The sequence below is a fragment of the Palaemon carinicauda genome, chromosome 13 (assembly GCF_036898095.1).
Source record: "Palaemon carinicauda isolate YSFRI2023 chromosome 13, ASM3689809v2, whole genome shotgun sequence".
Classification (NCBI taxonomy): domain Eukaryota; kingdom Metazoa; phylum Arthropoda; class Malacostraca; order Decapoda; family Palaemonidae; genus Palaemon; species Palaemon carinicauda.
In genome coordinates, this window is record NC_090737.1 from 120,488,207 (window position 1) to 120,507,025 (window position 18,819).

The following is an 18,819-nucleotide window of genomic DNA, read 5'->3' on the forward strand; positions in this document are numbered from 1 at the left end:
GATTTTGATGAAAGATGATAATTATGTTTTAAACAATGATAAATAAGTTTCTTCTTTAAAATAAAACATTTAAACTATAAATTAAAATATTTATTTTTCAACAAAAGATGTTTACTATCGGATAAGTTTCTTCTCTAAAAAAAACAAAAAAACAACTATAAATTAAAATTTATATTTTTCAGCAAAAGATGTTTAGTATCCAATTTCTGATCGTTCTGTGTACAGAATGTAAACAACAGTATGTCTTGGAATGCTCTCTTAACCATTACTTTTATCTTATCTGTTACTTTATTTTCAATAGCAAAATCCCTGTATTTCAGATAATCAGCAAAATAAAGAAAGGAGAAGAGCCGGACGAAGATATAACTTGATGGCCCTTCCTTCTTAAGAACCATTTATCAGAGATCTCGAACAATGAAGGTTCTTTTTTATAAAAAGAATAATCTTCTGTATATAATTATTACATAATTGAGACTACTCACTGTGACAATCAATTGCTCTCCCAATTTTAAATTCAGTTGTCAATTTTGAAGTTGTCGGAGAGCGATTTAAATATCCCGTTGGATATATAAGGTTCGTTATATATAAATTTGAATTCTCTGGTCTTACCAGTTTTGTTTCTGATTGGACCCATTAAAATTAAATCTCTGGTCCGATAAATTTTGTTTCCACGTGAATTCATTTAATATGAATTTCAAAACAAAAGACCAATGCTTTTAGAGAAATGGCATTCTCTCTTCTATAATGTTCCTTATCCCAAGTAATTATGTCCTGAAGACAGGAATTAGTCAAAGCCACAGGTAACTGTTATTCTTGAAGATTAAACTATCTAAGGTATGTAGTGTGGCAGAGACATTATAATAATTTATGAAAATCCATACAAGCTTATATAGAATACAGTAATTCCTTATTTTGAAAAGAATGTCAGCCAGTTTATTAATTTTTTTTTTCCCAAATGTATGGTATAAGTAAAAGAGAGGTCTGATATTCCAATAAGTGAAAGGGAGGTTCATGAAGAAAATAAGTATGATTCTTTAGCCTCAGTCCTTATTTTTATGTTTTTTCCTATCTCATGGATAGTTTTATCTTCTATTTTTTTTTAATGCCAAAGTATTTTATTAAAAATAGCATGCTTACCAAGTAAAGCATTACGTTGCCTTATTTTTATTTGCATAGTATTAACAAAAAGATTTCTAGACATTATATTTCTCTTTACTTTGTTACGATGAACAGAAATAAAGACAAAGTGAACATATTCAGCGCTGACATTGGTCAGAGGTTTTTATTATCAAAGATGAATAGTTTTGAGCCAATCACCAGCATTGTATATATACCATTCACCTCATTTGTTTGATCTCCATTTGTTTTTAGAGATATGTGATTCCATACGTTAGTATTAAGCACTTAACTAATTAGTTTTATTTTCTTCCTCTACATCGAATATTTTCAATAGTGCAATAATTACCCTTGGCCGTTTTTATGTATGGAAAAACCTGAACACTTTTATGTAAATAAACTTTGTATCGAATACACTGTTGTTAAGATAGGATGTGCTGTTAATGTATACATTTTTTGTGATAACTTATCTTCATTATTTTCCAATAAAATTACTGATTAGAGAAAGATTTAGTTGTTTTCTTTCCTTAAGCAAAGACAAAAATGCAATCTGTTATTCTAGTATACAGTAGTCCAGTTGCAGAAATGAAGAGAGGAGAAAGATCAGACATTGAAAAGTTTCTCTGTTATAACTTGAAACAGTTACAACAACCTCTTCTATTTGAAAAATCTCAATTTTCGTCTGTCTGACATATGATGTAATACCCCAAGATATTTTCAATCTGCAACCTTCTCTCACTATTTTTTAAATCTACAGTATATATAATATGCCACCCTCCTGATGGGCCCAAAAGGAAAGTAAATGAATGTATGATATTTTGATACTAAATTTTCATTTCCTTCAATCACCACTTTCTATATCTAGAGGTTTAAAACTCCTTTACCTAAAAGTTTCCTGCTGGCACAAAAGCAGCTTAATTTACAAATGATAAACAACCCAAGAATGAATACATTACATGCCTCTTATAAGTGATAAAAATGTTATTTTTATTAGTAAAATAAATTTTTGAATATACTTACCCGATAATCATGTAGCTGTCAACTCCGTTGCCCGACAGAATTCTATGGAGGGATACGCCAGCTATCACAATACTAGAAGGGGGTGTACTTACCAGCGCCACCTGTGGCCAGGTACTCAAGTACTTCTTGTTGACACCTCCTCAATTATTCCTCGGTCCACTGGTTCTCTATGGGGAGGAAGGGAGGGTCGATTAAATCATGATTATCGGGTAAGTATATTCAAAAATTTATTTTACTAATAAAAATAACATTTTTCAATATTAAACTTACCCGATAATCATGTAGCTGATTCACACCCAGGGGGGTGGGTGAAAACCAGTGTACAAGATTAAAGGATAGCTAAGTATCCCATATTTCATATAACAGTTATCTCAAATAACAATGAAATAATAAGTACCTGGTAAGGAAGTCGAATTGAACCGTTACTCTGCCTCTTTTTTAAGTTCGTCTTCCTTACTGAGCGCAGCGTTCCTCTTGGAGGCTGAATCAACCCAAAGGTGCTAAAGTATATAGGGTTGCAACCCCTACTAAAGGACCTCTACAAAACCTCTAACCCAGGCGCTTCTCAAGAATGAATAGACCACCCGCCAAATCAAAAGGATGCGGAAGGCTTCTTAGCCTACCGTAACAACCATAAAAACAACAATAAAAGCATTCAAGAGAAAGGTTAAAAAAGGTTATGGGATTAAGGGAATGTAGTGGCTGAGCCCTCACCTACTACTGCACTCGCTGCTACGAATGGTCCCAGGGTGTAGCAGTTCTCGTAAAGAGACTGGACATCTTTAAGATAAAATGATGCAAACACTGACTTGCTCCTCCAATAGGTTGCATCCATTATGCTCTGCAGAGAACGGTTTTTATTAAAGGCCATCGAAGTAGCTACGGCTCTTACTTCGTGGGTCCTTACCTTCAGCAATGCAAGGTCTTCCTCCTTTAAGTGAGAGTGGGCTTCTCTAATCAGAAGCCTTATATAATACGAAACCCCGTTCTTGGACATGGGCCTCGAAGGTTTCTTGATGGCACACCATAAGGCTTCTGACTGTCCTCGAATAGGTTTAGACCTCTTAAGATAATATTTGAGAGCTCTGACAGGGCAAAAAACTCTCTCTAGTTCGTTACCTACCATGTTGGAGAGGCTAGGTATTTCAAACGATCTAGGCCAAGGACGTGAAGGAAGTTCGTTCTTTGCTAGGAATCCGAGCTGAAAAGAACATGTTGCAGATTCGGTCGTGAAACCAATGTTCTTGCTGAAGGCATGAACCTCACTGACTCTCTTAGCTGTTGCAAGGCAGACGAGAAAAAGAGTCTTGAGGGTAAGGTCCTTGAAGGAAGCTGACTGGAGAGGTTCGAACCTAGGTGACATAAGGAACCTTAAGACTACGTCTAGGTTCCAGCCTGGAGTGGATAGACGACGCTCTTTAGACGTCTCAAAAGACTTAAGAATGTCTTGAAGGTCCTTGTTGGAAGAAAGGTCCAAACCTCTGTGGCGGAGAACTGAAGCCAACATACTCCTATACCCTTTAATCGTAGGGGCTGAAAGGGATCTCTCATTCCTAAGATGTAGAAGGAAGTCAGCTATTTGGGTCACAGAGGTATTGGTAGAGGATATTGAATTGGCTCTACACCAGCTTCGGAAGACTTCCCACTTAGATTGGTAGACTCTACGAGTGGAAACCCTTCTTGCTCTGGCAATCGCACTGGCTGCCTCCTTCGAAAAGCCTCTAGCTCTAGCGAATCTTTCGACAGTCTGAAGGCAGTCAGCCGAAGAGCGTGGAGGTTTGGGTGCAACCTGTCTACGTGAGGTTGACGTAGAAGGTCCACTCTTAGAGGTAGAGTCCTGGGGATGTCGACTAGCCATTGAAGTACCTCTGTGAACCATTCTCTTGCAGGCCAAAGGGGAGCAACCAGCGTCAGCCGTGTCCCTTCGTGCGAGATGAATTTCTGCAGAACTTTGTTTATTATCTTGAACGGTGGGAATGCGTAAAGGTCGAGATGGGACCAGTTCAGTAGAAAAGCATCCACATGAACTGCTGCAGGGTCTGGAACAGGGGAACAGTACAGCGGAAGTCTCTTGGTTATGGAGGTGGCAAACAGATCTATGGTAGGTTGACCCCACAAGGTCCAAAGTCTGTTGCACACACTCTTGTGGAGGGTCCATTCCGTGGGAATGACCTGATTCCTTCTGCTTAGGCGATCTGCTGAGACGTTCATATTGCCCTGAATGAACCTCGTGACCAGAGTGAGGTTTAGACCTCTTGACCAAATGAGGAGGTCCCTTGCGATCTCGTATAGGCTCCTCGAATGGGTCCCTCCTTGCTTGGAGATGTAAGCCAAGGCTGTGGTGTTGTCTGAGTTCACCTCCACCACTTTGCCTAGCAGGAGGGACTTGAAGTTCAGCAGGGCTAAATGAACTGCTAGTAGCTCCTTGCAGTTGATGTGGAGCAATTCCTGTTCCTCGTTCCACGTTCCCGAGCATTCCCGTCCGTTCAAGGTCGCACCCCAGCCCGAGTCCGATGCATCTGAGAAGAGATGAAGATTGGGGGTCTGAATAGCCAACGATAGGCCCTCCCTGAGAAGGAGATTGTTCTTCCACCACAGGAGAGTGGTCTTCATCTCTTGGGAGATTGGGATAGAGACTGCTTCGAGAGTCGAACCCTTGTCCCAATGAGCTGCAAGATGGAATTGAAGAGGGCGGAGGTGGAGTCTCCCTAGCTCGACGAACAGGGCCAGTGATGAAAGGGTCCCTGTGAGACTCATCCACTGTCTCACCGAGCAACTGCTCCTCTTCAGCATGCTCATGATGCACTCTAGGGCTTGGCTTATCCTGGGGGCCGATGGAAAAGCCCGAAAATCCTGACTCCGAATCTCCATTCCCAGGTACACAATGGATTGGGAGGGAATGAGCTGAGACTTTTCTATGTTGACTAACAGACCCAGTTCTCTGATTAAGTCCAAAGTCCAGTTGAGATTCTCCAGACAGCGACGACTCGTGGAGGCTCTCAACAGCCAGTCGTCTAAGTAGAGGGAGGCTCTGATGTCCGATAAGTGTAGGAATTTTGCTATATTCCTCATCAGATGAGTGAACACCATAGGAGCTGTGCTTAGGCCAAAACACAGGGCTTGGAATTGGTAGACAACCTTTCCAAAAACGAATCTCAGGAAAGGTTGGGAGTCTGGATGAATAGGAACGTGAAAGTAGGCATCTTTCAAGTCCAACGAGACCATCCAGTCCTCCTGCCTGACCGCTGCTAGGACCGACTTCGTCGTCTCCATCGTGAACGTCTGCTTGGTGACATACGCGTTGAGCGCGCTGACGTCCAGCACCGGTCTCCAACCTCCTGTCTTCTTGGCCACAAGAAAGAGACGGTTGTAGAAGCCCGGGGATTGATGGTCCCGGACTATAACCACTGCCTTCTTCTGCACAAGTAGCGACACCTCCTGGTGCAATGCTAGCCTCTTGTCCTCCTCTTTGTAGTTGGGAGAGAGGTTGATGGGAGATGTGGTCAGAGGTGGTTTGAGGCAGAATGGAATCCTGTAACCGTCCCTCAGCCAACTGACAGACTGGGCGTCTGCACCTCTCTTCTCCCAGGCTCGCCAGAAGATCTTGAGTCTGGCTCCTACTGCTGTCTGGAGATGCGGAGAGTCAGTTTTTTCCCTTAGATGTCTTGGAGCCTTTCCTAGACTTGCTCCTGTAAGAGTCTGGACGGGAGCTTCCTCGACTGGGGGCTCTACCACGAAAGGGCGGTATGAACCTCGTAGCAGGGGTATCAGCCACTGGGGAGCGATAAGTCTTGGGGACTGAGGTAGCAACCTTAGACTTACGAGCCGATGAGGCTACAAGATCGTGTGTGTCCTTTTGTATCAGGGCAGCAGACAAGTCCTTAACCAGCTCTTCGGGGAAGAGGAACTTCGAGAGCGGAGCAAAAAGGAGTTGTGACCTTTGACAAGGTGTAATGCTGGAGGAAAGGAAGGTACACAGCTGTTCCCTTTTCTTCAAAACCCCTGATACAAACATCGACGCAAGCTCACCAGATCCATCCCTAATGGCCTTATCCATGCAGGACATTAATAGCATGGTAGAATCCTTGTCCGCAGGAGAGGTCTTCTTGCTGAGGGCCCCCAGGCACCAGTCTAGAAAGTTGAACATCTCAAATGCTCTAAATACTCCCTTCAGTAAGTGATCAAGGTCTGAGAAGGTCCAGCAAACCTTAGAGCGCCTCATTGCAGTTCTCCGAGGCGAGTCAACCAGACTTGAGAAGTCAGCCTGGGCAGAGGCAGGTACTCCCAAGCCTGGTGCTTCTCCTGTGGCATACCAAACGCTCGCTTTCGAAGTGAGCTTAGTCGGAGGGAACATGAAAGAAGTTTTGCCAAGGTGTTGCTTAGTCTGCAGCCACTCCCCTAAGATCCTTAACGCTCTCTTAGAGGACCTTGCTAGGACTAGCTTAGTATAGGTGGACTTAGCTTGCTGTATGCCCAGCGAAAACTCAGATGGCGGAGAGCGGGGAATAGCAGAGAAAGTGGTCTGGGTAAACCTCCCTAAGCAGAGCCAAGACCTTACGAAAGTCAATAGACTGTGGAGAAGGCTTGGATTCATCCACGTCTGACGAGGGATCCAGGTGTGCCGCCTCATCATCAGACGCCTCATCACCAGAGTGTAGCGAAGAGATCGGACAAGAATGCTGAAGAGCAGAGTCAGAACGAGTAGGAACAATATTAGTGGTTTCCTCTTCAAGGAACTGTTGAGGGAAAACCTGAGGCTCAGACTGCAAAGGCTGAATAAAAGACGAAGCAGAAGGAAGGCGCATGGGTGGAGGAGGCTGACTCCTAGCATGAGTGGTTGAACCCAAGGGTTGCGCTTGCTGAGCGGTTGGCGGAAGCGGAGTAGCAAGTTCCTGTTCCTGTGGTGTGAGCGGAGCGCGATGAGGTAGAGGCTGCGCAGAACAAGGTAAATGTCTCGCAAGCTGAGGCTCCTGAGGCGCAAGGCTAAGGTGTAGTGGTGCTTGCCTTGTGGAGGGTTGAGCTCGCTGCAGCGAGAGCTGAGGAGACTGACTCATGGACGGGAGAGGTTGTTGTACCTCAACCGAGTGTTGCACCACTGGTGGAGCAGCAAGTGGAGGCGGAGGAAGAGAGGTATAATCCTCCTGATCCCATTGTAAAGGTTGCCTTAAAGAAGGCGGAGGCTGAACACCACTGGGAACAGCAAACTCAGAACGTGGCTCAACATCGTACGCCTGGCAGGTGGTACTGCGATCAGGCGGAGCGAGCGCAGGCGGAGCGAGCGCAGGCGGAGCGAGCGCAGGCGGAGGGAGTGTAGGCGGAGGCGGAGGCGCAACACTCTCAGCCCGACACTCACGCATCAAGTCCGAAAGCTGTGCTTGCATGGACTGTAGTAGAGTCCACTTGGGGTCGGCAGAAACTACAGTAGGCTGAGGTAAAGCCTTAACAGTCGAGCTCTGTTGTGGCAGAACCTTACTCCTCTTGGGCGGAGTGCAGTCGACAGATGACTGCGGCGAGTCAGAGCTGAGCCAATGACTGCAACCTGGCTGAGCACTCGCGGACTGGACTCTGCGTTTAAGTGGCCTCGAGACCTGAGACCAACGTTTCTTCCCTGACAGTTGATCAGCGGACGAGAAAAAGACGGGCTCAATCGTCTGCAGGTGGGAGTGACGGTCTTTGGAAGACACGCCCGCAACCACCGAGGATACTTCTGTGCGCCTAACAAGGCCTGCCGAACCCTTATGCCCTTCGACATTGCTTCTCCCCTGGGCTTGGGAGCTTGCAAGAGGTCCCGGACTGGGAGGACGACTGGCTCGCACAGAAATATCCTCACGCACCACACTGGCACTGACACTAGCACTTGGCACTGCACTGACACTAGCACTCGTCACAGCACTGGCACTAATTCCACCCACTGCACTCTTGACCTTAAGTTCCTTGACTTCGGCCATCAGAGACTTATGATCACTTACCACTGACTCTACTTTATCGCCTAAGGCCTGAATAGCACGCAAAACAACAGACATATCAGGCGGAGGGCAAATAGTAGGTTCGGGGGTAGCCACTACAGGGGTAGGAAAAGGTAGGGGATCATGAGGTGAGGAAAAAAGTGAAGAGTGAGAAGAACTCCTCCTAACTCTACCTCTCTCTAACTTAGTTGAATATTTCAAAAGACGGACAAATTCCAGTTCCGAAAGTCCGGCGCATTCCTCACATCGATTTTCTAACTGACAGGGCCTGTCCCTACAGTCAGAACAAGCGGTGTGAGGATCTACCGAGGCCTTCGGAATACGCCTATTGCAAGACCTACATCGTCTATGGGAGGGGGCTTGCGAAATGTCAGACATCTTGAATCCAAAGAGTTAGCCAAAGGGGGTTCCAAAATCAAGCAAAAGATCGTTAACCGTTAATCAGGACTATATAAAAGCTATCTAGCTAATATAAGAAGGTTTCCAGTAAAGCGACAGCCGAAATCTGAGAGAATACTTCACCAATTAGCCGTGAAAATACTCGAAGATCATAAGCGTATCCCAGAACGTCTTGCCGGAAGCACGACAGAGGAATAATTGAGGAGGTGTCAACAAGAAGTACTTGAGTACCTGGCCACAGGTGGCGCTGGTAAGTACACCCCCTTCTAGTATTGTGATAGCTGGCGTATCCCTCCATAGAATTCTGTCGGGCAACGGAGTTGACAGCTACATGATTATCGGGTAAGTTTAATATTGAAAAAAGGAAAACATTCATAACAGATGTAAAGACTTGATAACTTACCAGATAGTCACTTGGCCTTAAGGCTAAATTCCTCAACAGAAACTGCATCACGTCATTAAGACAACCTCCTGAAATATATAGATTATTGTAAGCAGTGCAATATCCAGGAAAATTGCCATAAGTCATAGGCTTAGAATACAGGAGAATAATTAAAGCAGTTTCACATTTTTAAAAGGGTTAAGATTTAATAAAGTTGGAAAACTTATTGCAGAGAGAATGTTGCATACTGTATATGCATATCAGGTCCTAAATATGAAATAATTATTCAAATTTGTATGAAAGGGAAAAAAATAAATAACTTAAATCATGTGAATGAACAAAAAATGACACCTAAACAACAAAAATAATTGATAGAAATTATACAAAGAATGCAAATTTGGACAAGCCTTGAAGTAGAGCCTTGGGTGTTTGGAGACGTAAGAATTTCTACATTAGCAAAAATATGTGAAGTTTGATATGTTTGTTCCCAAATAACAAATGACAGCAAATTGCAATATATTGGTATCTAACTGCAAAAACATTGTTACAATCTACAAATTTGGCCTTTTTAGAGAGTTTGCATGATCTTAAAAATATAAAAGTCAAAAGTGAGCATTTGGGATTGCTGTCACAAATGTAAAGGTAAAATTTCAATACTGTACATTGGCACTGCCTTACGACACAATTATTATACAATTCATGCTAAATCCTACATAACAATAAGGATAAACCTTGTATTCTATTTTGGGGCAGTATAATTTATACTGGACATATTTAAGATTATATGGCCCAATAATAACAATCTGATTGATATAATTTTTTTAAAGTAATTTATTTTTCCTAGATAAAAACCTGAGTCCTTTGGGTAGGGAGTACGTTTTCAGCATGGAGCTGGACGGTCATTGAATAACAAATAACTAAGCTACATGTGGGAGGGAGGGAGGGGTGAGGAGCCCCGACCCCTTGCCTGTCAAAGCTTGGTGGAATGGAAGTCCTCCTAGAGCTGAACTGGTCGGTTCTTTTTCTTTCCTGGAAATGTCAATCTACCTTATCCCCTACATGTGGGAAAATGAAGACTAGCAACCTACTAGCATCCTATCTATGAAGGGAATGAATAGGCTGATATGGCCTGGCCTGTCCAGGAAGATTGGTACGTTGTCAGAGGAAGGATCCATTTCCATCGAAGGGGAATGCAGTCAGGAATAATGTACTTACTTGCCATATGATGATCATAGAGTTGGTATATATTCCCCCATCCTCAACACCCACCACCCCCTCTCTCTCGGGAGGATGGAGAATTTAGGTTCTAAAGAATGGAGCTTAGAAGTGTAGTTCACCAGAATATGTTGGATCCAGCGATTAATGCTTTGACCGCTTTGTCTCCAAGATATGGTCAGGAAGAATGGAGAAGGGCCAGTCATTCTGCCTCTATTCCAAACTTACATCTATACATTACCATAAACAGAATGCTTACAGTGCTGTAAGGGATCTTTGCTAGCTACACCACTAATCAACCACCCACCACAAAACCCAAGACCAAAGGCATCAAGACACTTGCGGGTTCTGTAGGATAAAGGCTGTGAAGATGGTCTGGTGCATAGACACCCCAACCTTCACCCAAAGCCAACTGAAAGATTCTTCTTGAAGATAAGGGTGGGGCCTGACTTTGTGAGTTCCAGTCCCCTCTTGGCAGTTGAAACAAAAATTATGGAAGATCTCCAGAAGTTCAAAAGAGATCATGTTCTAAGAACCACTTTCTTGATTCTGCCTGTGCTAAGGAAGAGTTGCCAATGCTCAGAGCTGAAGTGTCAAGTCATCTTCAGATAATACTGCAGCGCCTTTAAGGGGCAAAAGGCTTTCTCTCTCTGTGCAACTCCATGCTTCACATTTACTGTAGATGGAAAGCAGAAGGACTCGAACCTGGGGTCATTCCCCGGCAGTGACTGTGTTTAGCCATTTGCCATGGTACTAGACTAGGAGCTCCTACATCTCAATTAGAGGGACACTAAGGCATAGACTATGTCATTCACTTAATCTCTCTACAGGTTATAAGGCAGCAGACACATTTTTGTGTGTCAGAACCTTGACTGAGGTTCAGAAAGGATTGAGCACAGCAAGACCATTAGAAACAACACCCCAACATAGGCAACTCCTATGAGAAGGAGAGGTCTATCCCCTTCCGTCAAAAGAACATGCTCAAGTCTAAGCAGTGGCCTGGAAAGCCACTACTGAGAGGAATTTCTCCCAGCCAGGGAGAATGGGAATTCAGCGATCTGGTCTAGAGATAAAACACTTCCCAGGGTAAGTGAGGGTAAGGGAGTTCCTTTGGGATCTCGAAAGGGCAGAATGGGAAAACATTCGGCATAAGGCCTTTTGAAAGGCAACCGAAACAATCAAAGTCCAAAATGGTAGATTAGCTGACGGACCAGGGTTGACTGGAGATAGTGCATAACCACCCAAGTGTTGGAAGGCAACGCAGGCTATGGGCTATGGGGTTGGAGTGTGGGGGGGGGTGATTTTTGTCCAGCCTTAAGGTGAATAGGTCCATTCCCAGAGAACCCACCAGCCAGAAACCTCTCCGTTATGCGTGCATGTGGGGACTCCTTGCTAACCTTACAGGCTTCCTGGCTAATAGGTGTGTCTGCTGGCTCATTCCTCTTACCTGGAATTAACTGGCGTACAACTCCTCGGTATACAATGGGGTCCCGAAATACTGTACATCTTACTGTACATCTGTGTTGCAATAACCCACTGGATGCCTCCGCAACATTCTTGGAACGCTTGCAGTGCTATAAAGGCTACTAGTCCCAAGATATCACTGAGTAGATGCTTCTTCATCTGACCACACTAGTAAGACGACACTATCATTTAGGCATGCACCCCTACCATCTTTTGACGCATCTAAGCACAGTTGTATGTCAAGAGGCGCAGAGTTAAGTGGGACTCCCCAATGAGGGGTCATAGTTATCCAATAGGTAAGATCACCCCAAGCCTCCCGTTCTGCCAGCACAAGGAGGGGTAACGATCCCTGGAGACTAAACCAGCGATTCTTTCAACAGTACTTGAAGAGTTCTTTGACGAAGATGCTTGGTCAAGGCACAAGCTTCACCAGTTGAAGAATGGTGTCCAAGAAGATTCTGCCTGCAATGTGATAGTTCTGTATGACAGAATGTTCGCACTACCTCCTTAGGCTTGCTGATGTTATTATCTTGCTTTCACCAGCATGCCCAAGTTCTTCAACCTTAGCTGGGGTAAGATAGCCTTTTCCTTGATTATCATAATGCCCCAATTCCTCGATAATCAATGCCCTAATTATGACGAAAGAAGAAAATAGAATTTTTATCCTCTGGTCTCCAAGTTACTACTACCCAGATAAACATCTGAATGAACACCTGAAGAGGATTATAGTCAGCCCTCGCCCCTATATATTTGTGGGGCTCTATCTTTGCAGATTTGGTAATTCGCGATACGATAACAGTACAACCTATTAAATAAAAAAATCTTGTTTGCAGTTTCACGATAAGTACCTTTGCAGCCCAACGATTTCAAACTGACCCCGCTACTTTGTGTCCCAGAATGCTTCATGTTGTTTCCCTATCTACACAGCACAACATCCCATCTCATGATCACTCGGCCTCAGTCTCACATTGTCTCTCCTTGTGTGTGCATATCTACTTCAGTCATTTTTGTGCAGAATCACGTAGCGGTGTAAAAAAGCAATGTGAAATAGTGATGTAAAAAACCTGTACATATCAAGTGTGCTTCTGGTGATTTTAGTATAAAATGTGACATGTATATTACTCTATCTAACGTTCCAAACAGGCAACGGTTCAAAGAGTTGCATCATTCTTCAGACTTCGTTCATTAAACATTACTGGTGCTGTATTTATATATTTATCTTTTTTTTTATTGTGTTAATGTATTCTTTTTGTAATACTGTCATGTTATTGTTATATTAACTACTGTACGGTACTGTGTTCGAAATACTGTACTATACAGTAGTAATGTAGATATAGGTTACATGAACGGTGCTTCAACGGCACGAGTCGACCTGCTGAAAACTGCCAACACTTAAGAGGGTTGTCTTAGCTAGTTAAGCTGTACTGTAGTCATAGTACTGTATATACATTAAAGTAATACACACTCCAGTATCAGTGACTTATATTAGATAGCGTTTTGCTGTTACGATGCATTATTTATATACAAGTGTAGCGATGACTAATCTGTACTGTAGTGTTAGCGCACAGTACCATTTCTGAAATTTGTTAAATCATTAACACAATACCTATACAGTACTGTACTGTGATAGAACCAAAATAAAAACAATAGACACTTGTGGATTATTTAGTGTTAGTCAACTGCACATAGGCAATGAGCAATGAGTTGGTAGGTTAGCAGTTAATTCATCCAAGGGCAGCAAGTATTCATGGATTCTCACTTTTCACACCTGTTTCTGTTACCAGACCCCTGCGAATAAAGAGGGCTGACTGTACTCTGTTTGAAGCCCAGAGACTAAAAAATGGAACATTGAACCGTAGCAGGAGAAAGGAAGTACTAATGTAGGGTTACAAAAAATAAGAGCATTTCAGATCCACTGCAAGGGTGAAGCCTTCCTCTGATGGAAAACTTCGAGTGATCCACTCTAACACCCTTCTTACCTCTTTCCACAAGATCAGGGTTCTTGAGGATGATGGATGAAGAGATGAGTAGGCCTACTCTATCTGGCAAAAGAATGAGGGGGTACAAAGGGTTGACGGGGGTAGTAAGCACCTTCCTGAAGGACTCGCGTCACCCAAGGCTCAGCCCTATGCTTCTGCTGGTTTGCCAAAGGTACGGCTAGCAATCCCCCTACTCTTGGATGAAACGAAAAGAATGGGTTGAAAACAACTAAGCGTAACCCTCTTGATGTCTTCTGCTGCCCCACTACGGCACTGCCTGGAAAAAACAGGTTGGGCAACTAGAAAGAGCTGCATGCTCTGGTTCCTTCTGTGAAGTTGTATTGCTACTGGCCAAATAATTTTGCAGAAACATGAAGCCTTTCACTACCTTCTTTTGTTGGCCGAAACTTTTTTCCCCTCAAACCAAATTGCTAGTCTCTAATAATTGCAAAACCACAACATTACAAATTTCTTTGGGATCAGACTTAATTTTATGTGAGATTGGCATGCTCAGTACTTAACCTAATACAAATATCATTTTAAATGGAAAAGTAAGGAAATTGGGTTGCATTAGAATGATATTGCAACCAATGAAAATTTCGTTAAACCACAAACCAAATGACGATTACTGACCCATATCATTCCATTGGACCTAATTTCAAATACGTCCAAACCCGTTTCAACAAAAGTTATTCGTATGCAAAATGACTATGTCAAATCACTAGAATAAATTGAAGTTAGCAATCATACGCTAGATTAACAACGCATAATGCCAGCATCTAGCCTCGGATATAGTAAATTAAAAGTTTGAAAAACCCAAAGCACAGACATTGTTTTTCAAAACTTACATTGATGTTAATCTTGTATTACAAACAAAATGTCCTAAGCTATAGCACTGGGTTTCTGCCAAGATCTGCATGGATCACATGTCTTAACATAAATACTACAAAATACTTCATTGCACTCGTGGGATGTTTGGCAACGTCATCAGAACATGGCTATACTCTATTATTGTTGAATATGGCAGCATGAACATAGAAAGGAAGAAAAAACGGTTAAATATGATACTTATACTAGCAAAAATGGAATTCACTATAAGAAATGGACGAGTGCTGGCTAGTTTTGGTATTTTTTCTCTATAAGTTTAATAAGAGCTGGGACAATAACTTACGTATCGGTCGATTAAAATGTGAAGTATTTTTTTCACTAAGTACATTGTTTACACCCGAGATACCGAAAGGGACTTAATGCGCATGCTCGGTTCCGATTGGTTTGGGGAGCTTTGTTAAGTTCTGCACCCTTTTACAAATCTCAAGAGTTAAATAATCACGTTTTGGCCTGTTTTCAGCCACTTACGTGAACCATATATTTTCCCAACTGGTTATCTTGATCTTATTTTGCATTTCGGACTATTATTATTGCTGTAAATCACTCATTTATGATATTTCCCCACCCACCCAAAAAGAAAATCCGGTTTCCCACTGGGGTCCCCCCCAATTGACTTTATATAAGGGGGTCAAAAAACTCATGAATGGTGGTTTGCCCCAATAATCATGGTCAGAAATGCATAAAACACAAAATAACGAATAGGAAAAATGACAAATTCGAAGATAATTTGTATTTTTCCTAACCATACAAACCTTAGCTATTTACAAAGGGTTATTACTTTTAGCGTAGCTGAAATGGCGAGCCATTAGAATTTAACGAGGGTGTATTACCCCCGCGCTAGTTAGCGGGGGGGTAGGGGAGTGGTAGCTAGCTACCCCTCCTCCCCCTCACACACAGGTGAATACTCACTTTCACTTAGAGGTAGGACTTGTCTTGGGGGACAGGGCTGGCGGGCAAATATGTGTAAATAGCTAAGGTTTGTATGGTTAGGAAAAATACAAATTATCTTCGAATTTGTCATTTGTTCCGTAACCGAAATACAAACCACGCTATTTACAAAGGGTGACTTATCCCTTAGGAAGGGTGGAAAGTCCCCAGCCATACTGGCTTTGGCTTTACCCGGGGACTCAGAATCCGAGTGAGTCGCACTCGAGAAAAGGAGTCCCTGCACCTCACAAGTTCCTTGCACCGCAAGGAACCATGTGGCCTATGTAAGCTTGTGTGTGAAGGAAGAAGTGTGACCCGTCTTAGGCAGTTGACCTGGAGTTCCAGAAGGAACTCTGGGTTAAGACGTTCCCAATACCACCTCGTCAGGGTATGGGGGACGCGACAGTATTGACTCAATACTCGGAACACAAGGAAGCATGGTTTACCTGCAGAGGTTCGAGGTCAGCTATGCAGAGACCAGGATGCTGCTTCCCCGTAGAGGGGATGATGAAGAAAGAAGTAAGGGCCAGACATACTTCTTTCGTTCATGCAGACTAAAACCTGATAACAATGCCCTCAACCTTCTGCTACCTGTCCAAAAAGGAGCCTGAGGTTAGACCAGCTGTTGTGTAGCCACCACAGAGCGATAGAAAACGTATCGAGACTCCTGTGGGTCACGCCCTGCAGGAAGCGGGCTGCGAAGGTCATCAGACGCTTCCAGACTCCAGCTTGTAGCACCTGCGTCACAGAGTAGTATTACTCGAAGGCGAGGGACGTTGCGATGTATCCAACATCGTGCTGTAGGGCGACGTGACGGGGGAGGGTCTGAAGACAGGTCGAGATGAATGTCCTTGAGTCCGGGCTGAAGAGGTATACTGGTGACTCTCCCCCCATGTCCTCCTTGTGTTCCCAAATCGGCTGCAACTGAGGCCAAACTGCAGCTGTTCCCAGCGCTAACCTCTCGATTCCTGTACTGGCAAGAAAGAGAAGGTCTTGGGACATCAGACACAGAATGGAGACTCAAAATCTTGAATGAATCGGACCGAAGGGTCGGGACCCACAGATTCTGAGTCTAGCCAACAACTCAGGAGCGAGCCTGAATGTTGCCTTCCCCTCTTCCTTAGAAAGGGGGGGAGTAGTAAGAGACCAAGAAGATTGCTTACACACTGGCCGTGGCCAGAGTGAGCAGAAGACCCAGGGCGGAATACAATCCGAGGCCTGTCGTAAAAGGGTCTTGAGAAGATCTCTTAAAGGACTAAAAGTCCGAGCCATGCTCCAAGTTGGAGGTCTTCCTCCGACTAGGGCAGGGACGATCGTAGCTTCGCATGAGCGAGGATAGATCCAGCGGGCAGGAAAAAGTTATTCCTTTAAGCCTGAAGGTCAGGGAAAGGCTGAGCGACAGGCTTCATTGCCAAGAGCGGAAAGGAGTTTCCTCCCGCCGAAAGGCAATAAGACCGTTATTGCTGGAGAAGAGGCCTCACGGGAAGAGGTATATCTCCCACGGCACCAACCACCTTAGACTCTTCGCTTTGCCTGGGAGACCCCTGTGGATGACTATCGCAGATGACGCGACCTCCGTACCGCGACTGTAGCGGGTTGTCTCTTCTAGAGGAGGAAGCGTAGTGTCTCCAGGCATGAAGCCGAAGCGACGCCCCGGTTCGGGAGAGATGTCGCAGTGTGGTTGCTTGAGTAGTCTGCGCCGTGGGAGAAGCTCTCCCGGGAGTTCCGTCAGGGGAAGCAGAGGGTCCAGAAACCGTTCTGCACATAGTCCCAGTGGAGCTCTCCCATTGAAAGGTTGACAGACAACCTGGTTTTGTTGAGACCCATTGTCCGCAGACAAAAAGGAGGGAAGACGCAGGCGTCGAAGTTGTCCCACCATCACCGGAATGCATCTTGCCAGAGTCTCGGGGTCTGAGACTGGGGGGAAAACTAGCGGAAGCTTGAGGTTCCAAGCTGTCGCGATCAGGTCCCCCAGACCAGCACTTGCTGGTTACCCAAGGTCAAAGACCCCTAGGTACACTCTCTCTATGAGGCTCTGCTCGGATAGTCTGAGAGAAACATTCCCCTGCCTGGAATGAGAGAGCCGATGGTGGAATTGAGAGAATCTCAATCATCCCGATATCTCTACTGCAAGATGTGAAGGTGTGAAAATGCGTCCCCTGCTGGTTAGCATGAAGTCGACACGCAACGGGGCGACTTGGCAGGAGCGGTAGGATCTGAAGAGGGGCCAGACTAAGGCCCTTAAGCCTGCCTGAATGATGGAGAGGTATCCTTCAGGTCTTGACCATAGGCCTGGACCGGAACATGCCCCCCCCCCTTTCCTTTGACGAGTCCGAGAACCGCATCAAGAATGTGGGGAAAGGACGAGAATATCCACTACCATCAAGAGGCTCCATAGGTCAACACCCATTGTAGGTTTAATAGTTCCGCTGGTCCCATAGGGCCAGGGAGTCCGGTTAAACATTGCCTGAAGCCACCGGAACTTGGATCGCCCCACATGGAACTTATCCTGAGGCGACCGTTCGGACTATAAACGGGTCAATGAGGAAAGAAGAACTAGGAAACGTTCCAAGGTAGGGCTGAAAACTCTGCTTGACTGAGAACAGGTACTGCGACTCTCCTCAGTCTTGCCACGGTGAACCGAAAGGAAGGCTCGGAGGATGTGGTAACAGAATCTGGCGTCCCCAGGTGGTCACCCATCCAAGTACCGACGTTGCTTAACCTCGCTGGACGGACGAGAAGCGGGGTTTCCAACGTGGTAAGGCGGTTGACTCAATATCATGGCCAGATACTCCAGATGTTGAGGCAGAGGAAGAGAAGGCTCCAAGCAAAATACCATGAGCCCACACTCATGGTCAGCATTCGGAAGCTTTTCCCGGCGCTGAAGAAGGTCGAAACCCGAGCCTACCGGAGTTGACCAGCCCTCCAAACAGCAGAGGAGGCGGAAGTCTGCACCTGAGCGGCCAAGAGGAAGGCAGGGAGAGTTCTCTGGGGAAACAAACCTGCTATGCCACGGCGGGATAGCCACACTGCATCATAAGCAGGAATACTTGCAGTTTAGGCTGAATTCGACGAGCACCCTGGAAGATGGATGGAATGGAAACTGAAAGTACCCGTCCTTCCGATCCAGGGTTAAAGGAGTCCTGTCGCCTCGTTACCAGTCTGATCGATTCTGCTGGTCTACGCTGGCCGAAGTTTGTTCGACAAACTTGATCAGGGCTGAGAGGTCGACTATGGACATCCCCTCTCAGATCCTTCCTTACAAGAAAGGATCGACTGAGGGGGCCGGGGGTGAAGCCGTCGATGATCCTAAGGAAGACCTTCGCCTAAGGTATGGATCATTCTGCCCAACCGGGCAACTCTGCTGATGCTATGGCATAGAGGTTCAGAGACACTGAATTCGCTGACAGAGACGGCAGGCGCGATATCCTTGGCTACTCACAGAGATTGTGCGGGAATGGGC

At 44.8% G+C, this 18,819-nt stretch overlaps 1 protein-coding gene and 1 long non-coding RNA gene across 2 annotated transcripts in view; one reads left to right on the forward strand and one right to left on the reverse strand.

Annotated features, from left to right (window-relative positions):
* The window catches only part of LOC137652380 (uncharacterized), a 136,311-nt gene extending 134,686 nt beyond the window's left edge, over window positions 1-1,625 (forward strand). Inside the window, 1 exon segment of the mRNA XM_068385762.1 lies at window positions 321-1,625. Within this exon segment, the coding sequence (XP_068241863.1) occupies window positions 321-371 (51 nt within the window). The 3' untranslated portion in view covers window positions 372-1,625.
* The window catches only part of LOC137652382 (uncharacterized), a 47,861-nt gene that overhangs the window by 3,178 nt on the left and 25,864 nt on the right, over window positions 1-18,819 (reverse strand). The window contains exon 2 of the long non-coding RNA XR_011046265.1: window positions 8,905-8,972. This is a non-coding gene — a long non-coding RNA (uncharacterized lncRNA). The remainder of the gene's footprint in view (window positions 1-8,904; window positions 8,973-18,819) is intronic.